General features: G+C 53.9%; 2 protein-coding genes across 2 annotated transcripts; one reads left to right on the forward strand and one right to left on the reverse strand.

Moving 5' to 3' along the window:
- Positions 1-280: 280 nt before the first annotated feature.
- On the forward strand, positions 281-4,553 carry MONBRDRAFT_6338 (uncharacterized protein; the record flags this gene model as incomplete). The annotated part of the gene is made up of 3 exons (XM_001743629.1): positions 281-366; positions 3,855-3,990; positions 4,437-4,553. The coding sequence occupies 3 exons, from the start codon at positions 281-283 to the stop codon at positions 4,551-4,553; spliced, it is 339 nt and encodes a 112-aa protein (XP_001743681.1).
- A 3,509-nt stretch (positions 4,554-8,062) lies between these two features.
- On the reverse strand, positions 8,063-8,959 carry MONBRDRAFT_15048 (uncharacterized protein; the record flags this gene model as incomplete). Its single annotated transcript, XM_001743875.1, has 2 exons — positions 8,063-8,497; positions 8,570-8,959. Coding segments are annotated over 2 exons (825 nt in total), but the record flags the coding sequence as incomplete, so codon positions are not given.
- Positions 8,960-9,420: the final 461 nt, after the last annotated feature.

Consider the following 9,420-nt stretch of genomic DNA (forward strand, 5'->3'; position numbering starts at 1 on the left):
TCAAATCAACCCCTCCCCCCTACCTCCCCTTGCGCGTCGTCCCCACGTGACTAGAAGCTGCACGCACATGCCGGCTTGCTCGCGTTGCTGAACCCCATCTTTTCTCTGCTTCACATCGTGCTAGATTCGGAGCCAAACTCAGATATGCTTGATCAGCTTGGCGAGGGGTTGAAGCTGGAACCCAAAGTAAAACGATCACGCCGATCCTTGGGAGCACGTCGCGCGTCACTACTCAGCTTGGGATCAGGCTCAAGCCAATCATCGCTTATGATGGATCAGGATGGGGCGGCACCTCACACTGATTGGGTGGACATCCCTGGTGCTCCAGTTTCAACCCATGCTGCCCAACTTGCAAACGGCAGCCCAGTACGTTCCTCTAGCAGTCCAACACGAACCACACGGGCGGTCTCTCCTTCACGCTTACCTGCAAAGCAAAGGGTAATGCTCGAATGTTTTCGCCACCGTGGCGTGATCAGCGAAGATGACGTTCGAGGACTACGAAGCACAGTGGCTCCTGTCGACGGCGAGACCTTATTTCGCTGGTTTCAGTTGCGTGCTCGTTTGTTTGATGTTCTTGCGCTTGCCACCCGCGCAAACGCTGTGACAATCTTGGAGCTGCTGCTCGATGCTCTTCAGGTCACCTCTACATGACCCTGCTGTGTTTTTTCTGCTTTGCGTGTGCCTCTCCAAACCTCCCTCTTGCCTGTTCGCCCCAAAGATTCCCATTTTTTGCTCGTGCACTGCACCTTTCATGGCGTTGTAGGTGCCTAGCTGGGCTCCGAATTCCCACTGTCTTGCTCGCTTCTCCTCTTGGTCTACGGATGCCGTCATGGCCTGGCAATGTGCCGTGGCCGAATTTTGTCGGTGCGACTCGACTGTTTGCCCACATCTAGCTAATCGGTTCTCGTTCAGATTCACTTCTTTTCACAACCACATGATGTGTTTCACACGTGATCGTTTCGGATAGCTGCTGGATGCCTTTGCACATTGCAGAGTTGAGCGATTCGTCGACGGCCAGGAATCTCAATGCATTCATTTTCCGCCTCGAACAATGCTCGGTATCGAAGACTTTCATGAACCCAGTCTTAAGGGGATGGCTGCGGTTGCTGGACGCCGATTATGGTACCAGGATGGTGTTGTGCTGGCATTCCTTCTCATTCCGTCTGCGATGGTTGACAACCGTTAGGCACTCCAGACTTTACATGGTCCAGACATGTCTACCATCTTCACTCAGCCGATGTCTCGTCTTGTGTGCGTGCGCTCCTTGTTGATCCTCTTCTGTCGCCCAAGGGGGCATTGTCGTCGTAGCATTGTCGTAGCCACTCATTAACCTTGCATCTCTTGCCCACTGCTGATCCCATTATTTGCTTGCCCTGGTGAAAAGCAGAACGCCAACGCTGTGTCGTGAGGCGCTGCCGCCGGTCATTAACCCTCTATGGGGATCAGACACTGATACAGACGCCCAAGCCGTCGCCCATGCGCTGACAGTCCTGGAATGGGACCAGATGGCCATGGTCACTGTGAACGACATCTTGCTAGCTGCTGTAGGTGACTTTGCTTGTCAGCGCGGCGTTGGCAATGTTCCACGCTTCGCTTCGGGAATGTCTTGACTGGTGTCGTTCATATTGTTGGTATTGTTGGACTTTTCAATGGTCTGTAGATTGATGGTCGGACAGAGCGAGCTGTGACAGGAGTTATTACTTTTAGCAATCAACTACGCGCTTGGGGAGCCACCGCCATTGTCAATGCTTGCTGCTTGGTGCACCAACAGCGCACCCTAGAGCATCTAGTTGCCATTTGTGACGCCTTACTAGCCTTGGGCAACTTCAACTCTTTCGTCTCTCTCCTCGCTGTCTTTGCGCACCCAGCTGTCTCCAGGTTGAAAACCTCGCTGGGAGAGCTGTCTCGGCGTATTCAAAAGGTCAGTGAGGTTCCGCCATCGGCCTGTCGGCTCTATGCATCGATGGACAGAACAGCCGTCTGCTTTTGAGATCAGTGCCCCGACGCAAGGTCTGGTGTGCTTACCTTCCGTCCACATTTGCGTGCTTTCGGCTTGAATGGGGCTTGATGTCGTTGCGACACAGCTTCGGCGAAAGCTCGAGGACGTTGCCGACCCTAGCAATAATCACGAGAATTATCGACGCGCTTTTCGTGCTTGTTTGGCCACCGGCCAACCGTGCATACCATTTTTGGCGCTCTTGATGCGTGACGTACTTTCTGCCCATACCGTGCTACAAGTAGGTCACATACACCCACCCTTTTGACTAGATTCTCGTGTAGTTGGTGCACGACAGCAGTCGTGACTTTTTTTCTTCATTCGCCAACGTGCCCATGGTATCATAGAATGTGCCAGCATCATGTGTCAGCGCTAGCAAACTTGCGGTCATGAGCATGCTTTTGCAGGATTTCACAAGAGCCCAGGTCTTGCTGTTCTCGCTTGTGGGCTTGACGTATCGTGCCCAGAAGTGGTCTCATCCATCTTGAACCAATAGATCAAGCCACCCAATGTCAGCATTGATCTGGTCTTGCTGGCTCGCATGCGTACGGCGCTGCAGGTGAGAAGCCCCGAAGCGCTTGGGGGCGCTGGCTCGTTTGACAGCTTCCGTCTCACGCCTACTCTCTGCGTAGACCTCTTTTCCATCTGAAAAACAACTCTACGAATCATCAAAGGCATGGGAGCAGACTCATGCATCTGAGAGAGGTGGTTCATCTTCCTTGTCTGTGTTTTGTTGGCTCGAAGTTTTCAACACGGCACAAGTCTTGATTTTTTGTTGTTTATTGGCAGGTTCAAACTCCCCGAAACAGCGAGGGGCCTGCCAATCTTATGTTTCTGAACCCGGCTCATCGCTGAACGGTGAGTTGCCAACGCACTCAGTCCTTGTTGAGCATTTTCTCTTGAGCCTACATTATCGACCGTGACGAGCAAGCGCTTCTGCCTTGTTGTTGCACGTTTAGAAAGTCAAGCGTCTAGCTCAACCACTTTTGTTCATGATGCCAAAAAGGTCTGGCCATGCCTATCGTTGGCCATTCGGCCGACCACTTGACACACCAAGTCGAGTCTCACGCATGCTTTGTGATCCCGTTTTAGCGCCTTGCGAGTTCACTGGAGGGGAGAACACTTTTATCGGATCTGACTCAGCAGGTATGGGAGGTATCTGTCCTAGACGAATCCTCACCTTCTGGAGCGTTCTTCGAAGCCGAGTTTGGGCTGAGAGCTAATTTTTGCTGCTATTCGTATTGTTGTCAAAGCTGGTAAACCTGGCTATTTTGAGCCGCTCAGAGTCAGCTGGCTGCGAAAACCCCGAGACAAGGGGGGGGAGACTGAGCCACAACCAGGCAAAAGTACCCAATCAGACCAGATCTGATCTCGCAATTGGCTTACAAATCTTGCAGGTGAGATTTTAACTCTCTCGTATTCCAATTTGAAGTACATGATCTTGAGCCTTCGAGCAAATGATGATGCATTTCGCGCTTTTGAGGGGATAAGAGCGCGCACCTGCTCGGGCTCACTTTTGGACTGGACGCTGCTGATTTCAGACTTGTCTGGATGAGCCGCTCCTGGTCCATGAACTATTAGAGAACGCATCCAGGGCTGCATCGGTAAGTGTGAGTATTTTCGGTGCGAGGTCTTTCTGTGCTTTGTAAGATCATACTTGCTTGTGCGTGGCGCCAGGCATGTTCAAGTCAACCCGAGGCAGCCCCGGCTCAAGACAATGCCTTTGACCTCTCGCCGAGCTCAACAAACAGCAATGGGTTTCATACGGACACTGTTGCTCTGCACGAAGACCTCTTACGTTGTTTGCAGGCATCTTGCCTTGAGCTCGCGGTTAGTGCTGACCACTTTCCATTTGCAGCGAGTGCGAGAAACGCGGGGTCTACCCGACTTGTTTGTCTCGACTATTCCAGCCAAGCCTATGCTCCGTCTCATTTGATGACGCGTTTCAGGGATTTGACATTGCCCGGCTGAACAAGACAGCCCGATTGCTTCAAGTGAGTCAACCTGAGCAATGAACTCACGTTTTTGGTTTATCATTGTGATGAAGTTGCGCATGAGCCGGCAACATGATGATTTGCTCATGTCTCACACGACGCCTGGTCTGTCGCATTGAATCAATGAATTCAACAATAAACCTTCAATTTGAAGATGCCAGCACTGCAGTCCGTCTTCTTGACGGGTCTTGTGTTGGTTCGCCATGGCATCTGGGTAACATCCAGTGAGAGCGTGGTCAACAGGCCCACATTCCTGCAAGGCCAGGCGTTTGGGCGCGGCGCCACAATCATGCTCGAAGCCTCGACAGAACTTTGCTCTTCTCAGAATGGCGAGCTTTGGCATTGGGTACGTCTTTCACCTGCAAAAGGGTTTGATGTACGATCTACTAGACAGTCTCCTCCCTCATACAACCTCCCTTGTCCAACACGTTGACTCGTACATGCAGAGCACAACGACGCTGCGAGAATTTGCCGGGTTTCAAGTTTTATCAGGTGCAGAGTTTGATATGACCAGCGGTGTGGGCGATGATGGTGAGGAAAACGAGCTCGAGACGGATGTGTAAGAGTTGCTACTGTGCTGTGATGTGATGTGAGGCTGCGCCATCTCGCGAGCCAGGCTTGAACTCGAGTGACAGGAAGGAAAGTCGATTCTTAAAGAGTTTGGAGATAAGACTCACATGGGTGCTTGCTCAATAAAAGGAAAGGAGACGAGGTCAGACTTGGAAGGAACAGTCAAAAGCCAACATAAGTTTCGATGAAGCGAGGGGGCAAAACGGGTCAGGGACAAACGTATTATTCATCTTCTCCGGCCCATCCGAACCTCCAGTCGCTTGCTTCATCGCACTTCCACTTTTGTTGTTCCTCTTGCTGCCACGTACTCCCTTCGAGCGCATCACCCCAGCCTTCCCTCATGCACACACACACACACACACACATAAAAGCACACCTCTCAAACAGTAGATACAAACAGATAAAACAGAACACACAAAAAAACCAAAAGGCAAACAATACAGATACAAGCAAAACACAAAGTGTCAGTGTGTACGCACGCATACACAAGGACAATGGAACGACACATGGTATTTGTACAAAAATGGACAGAGATTCACAAGTGAAATCTCGCAAGCATTGCCATTAGCAAGGAACAGACCATTGTAACCCCTCACCAAGGCTACGCTTTCAAAAGTAACGGTGAAGTAGGTCACACGACAACGGACCGTTCAAGCTGATTCCGAGAGCTTTAGAACAAGCTTTCAGAGATGTCCGGTTCAGCACGGCTAGGGCGAGTGCGCCCACGCTTCTCCATCTTCATGGACTGGCGATTGAGGCTGTCTCGCATTCCAGACACGGAGGCCATGTCCGAGCCAAACCGGTAGCGATCGTTGCGCAGCTGGGCGCGATAGGATTGGATCTCATCTGTATGTACTTCATCATCGTGGCCCGTAATCAGATACTCCGGGTCCATGGTGCCACTCGTGTAGCGACCAACATTTGCCGAAATGAGGCGATGGCCCACGTTGACACCACGCGGCTGATAGTAAAACTGGATGCTCGTGCCGGCCTTGCTCTTGGCAATGCCAACCGCCCAATATCGGCTGATGCCGGCGGGGTCCGTCTTGGCAAGCACATAGCCGCGGCAGTCGGGCATGGGGCGAACACGGAAGTTAATCACCAGGCGACGCTGAACAGCAGGATGGAAGTGCTCCGGTACGTTGAAGTAGCACTGACTTGTGCCATCAAACACATAGCTATCTTCTGCTGAGCCTGCTTGCACCGTACCGTTAACGTCATCAGCCACGGCAAACAATGGTACTGGATCGCTAAGAGCGTCTGTACCAGCGGCGTTGGCAGAGGCAGCATCCGAGGCAACGGTAACACCGGCCAGCTCTGCATGCAAGGGGTAACGCCCCGGAGGACGCTGGCCCACACGCAGAGTGCCAGGGCCGTCCTGCAACACATCCGTCAAGGGCGTGGAGAGCAGAACACTGCCATCGCACGAGAATGTGATTTCTGTGTCGCGAATCTCAATGCACACGTCTAACCAAGGGTCATCCTTGACTGCTGCCAAAACAGCGCCTGCCAGGAGCGAGCTCTTGTCAGAAGCCACGGGCAGCGCCGAGGCAGAGGCAGTCGCCGCCGCCGCCGCCGCCGCCGTAGTTGCAAGACTGGAAGCCGCGGTGGGTGCACCACCACGGCTCGATCCTGTGTCAAACATATCCATTTTCAGAGCATTGGCCTCGTTGTCCTGATAGTTGACATCGGGCGACAAGTCCACGAGCGGGTCCTGTGCCCCACGACCACCAAGCTCAACAAAGGCCGAGAACAAGGGATCAACGACCTCTGGTTCTCCCGTGTCGAACATGGGGTTGACAAAGGCAATGTCCTCGCGCGTCTCGTCCGTAAGCTGACCCATTTGGATCTCCAGGTTGGTCTTTTCATCCTGCAGTTGCTTGTCCTGACGCGCCTTCATGAAGAGAAGCATGAACCACAGACCGGCGAACACCAGACTGAGCAAAGCCACAATCAGTGCCAGATAAAAGGCCTCATTTGCGTCTTCAGGGAAAGTGGAAGACAGGGACACAGTGTCACAGTAATCACGCAACAAGTCGGTCTGCTCTGTGATGCCGCTACCCATGCAGTGCCATGCCATCATACACACAGGGGGCTTGTGCATTGCCAGCGAGTCGTGCTTGGCAATGTCGCACACACAGGCACGGTAATAAAACAGAACCTGCGCGCCCAACGGTGAGCACTCATCAGATAGCGTGGAGTTGTAAAACCAGTTACTGCAGAGTTCAATGGCATCAGCTTCCATGGTGTCGGTTTGGAAGCTGCATTCATCATCCGTACGCCAGTAAAGCGGAGCGGTCGATGGTTGGTACAGGTCAAGGGCGGTCTCTTCTGCAGGCACAACCAAAGTGGTGCAGCTTGTGCCGTGAACGGTGTACTCACTGCCCTCGAGTGCGGTGTCGTTCTGCGCCAGCACGTCAAAGCCAACAGCCAGCATGAGACCGGCTGCATACTGCTGGGTGGTCTGATACATTGTCGCCCGAGTATGACTGGTGGGGCGGAAGTAGTCCCACATCAGCAACTCGTCGATAGCGCCGTTGAGGGGCATGCTACTGTCCGTTGGCGGTGACGACGACTCTTCAAAAGCAAGAATGGGTTGCACGACCTGTCCGATGCGCAAGGCGCCGGTGGGCGCCAAGCCACAGCCAGGCATGATGCTGGCAAACACGTCAGATTGGTTACTCAAGCCAGGGCTCGAGGTTTCAAGTTGCAGACGACCATCGACACAGCGCCATTTGATGGCCACGTGAGTCCACAGTCCCTGATAGATGGTAAGATCTGATTGGAACACGAATGCACCCCACGTAACCGTCAGCATGTTGTCACGGCACAGCACATTGAATGATGTGCCTGTGGCCTCGTCAGTGAAAAAGGACACGAAAGCTTGATCGTGACATCCGGGCACCAGTCGTGACTCATTGAGACGAGGAATGTAGACAGCATCCTCGCCAGCAGCGTAGACTGTGTCTTCCACAGATGCTTCACTGGTCCAGGCATCCTGAACGTCATCCACAAGGTAGGATACGTTGGTGCGGGTGCGAACATCATCGTAAATGTCTTGCTCGCCAATCTTGACCCAAAATTCCAGACTCAGTCCATTATTTTGCTCACACGTAGTGTTGCGTGCCACGCCGCACTGGTGGAGAGTGATACTGGCCGAGAGGTTGCCGCTGACCATGAAACCACCACCGCTGACTTGCGTTGCCCCCAGGTTCTTTTGAGTCGTGGCAATGTCGTATGTTGACACAGCAAAACGCTGTGCTACGACATTGTCAATCCACGACTGCGAGAGAACGTCAATAAAGGCCACCGGCTCTTCCGTACTCACTGAGGTGGTGGTGGTTGAGGTGGTGGTAGGGACAGGGGTGGTCGCAGGGTTCGAAGCGGTCGAGGTGCCAACAGTGGAGCTGACGCCAGTGGTGTTCATGGTGCTGGGAATGGACGTGCTTGTGGCAGTGGTGGGCCCTGCTGTCGTGGTCGAAGATGCTAGGATCGCAACTGAGCAATTTGCGCCAGCAAAGCCTTCGTCGCAAATGCACTCCACACCACCTTGTTCGCGTTCTCTGCAGTAGCCATTGCCTGAGCACGCAGATGGCGAACCCGGGCAGCGAAGCTGCGAACAATCAGCCCCCTCGTATCCTGAGAAGCAGCTGCAGGTGCCATTGAGGCTGACGGAGAGGTTGGCCGTTGGTCCATCAGGTACGCACAGTCCGCGACCCGAGCACGAGCCCGGGCACGAGACATTCAGGTTGCAATCATTGCCACCCAAACCCTCATCACAAGCAGCACACATGGGACCCGTGAAGCCTTCATCACAAATGCAAGTAGGAGTGTTTCCAACCACGGTGCACTGACCGTGGCCGGCGCACTCTGTTGCATTGCTCATCGGACACACAAGAGGAACGTCGCAGTTGACACCACCGTAGCCGGCTACGCACTCGCTGCAATTGGCACCCAAGAAGTTGGTGTCGCACAGGCATGAGGGCGTCGTGGCGCCTTCAAGCAAGACACACGAGCCATGGCTACCACATGAAACGGGGCAGCTCAATTGACTGCAGTCATTGCCACCGAAGTACGGTTCGCACTCACAATACGGCGTGCCACCGGGGCGCGCGAGTGTGCATGTGCCAAACCCACCGCAATCTGGGGTGCCAGGACAATCCAGGAGCTGGCAGTATTGGCCTCGCCGGTTGGGCGGGCAGCCTCGCCAGTAAAACTCATTTTCCAAAACACCATCGTACGCACCGCAAAGACCACTCACGTTGCCTTGCAGCGTGTTCGAAACGGCCACAGCCACGGACAGGACGCCCGAGTACGAAGCAGCCGTCACGTTGACATCATCGCCAGCGGTGATGATAATCTTGTGCCGGCTGCCATTGAGGTAATACCGCACGGACATCGCATCCAGCGCAGGCACCCTCGGGTAGTCTGACTGCTCGTACGACCGCATCGAGCCTGAGAGATGCGACAGGATCAAGTCGTCGCTGCCGTCACGGGGCGATGCAACCACAACGACCTGGTTGTTATGAATTACAGAGACCTCTGACGTGGTGATGCACTGGTGATGAGCCTCGCAAGGCAAGTGGAACACCTGAACCAGCGTGTCCTCGCTGCGCATCATAGTGAAAGCACCAAGCGAGTTCATATCATAGTTGGTACCGCTGAGGGTGGTCGTGTGCGGGTCACCAAACGACACGCAAACGGCCTGGGGATGGTCCTCCTTGAGCGTTGAGAGCGCAACGGAGCAATCGGTACCAATCCAGCCAGCTGTGCAGGTGCTGCAAACGTCGTCGCCAGCCCAGCGGTCATCACACTCGCAAGCACCGGTTACATTGTTACAATCGCCATGACCCGAGCACG

Source organism: Monosiga brevicollis, genomic scaffold (assembly GCF_000002865.3).
Source record: "Monosiga brevicollis MX1 MONBRscaffold_4 genomic scaffold, whole genome shotgun sequence".
NCBI lineage: Eukaryota > Choanoflagellata > Craspedida > Salpingoecidae > Monosiga > Monosiga brevicollis.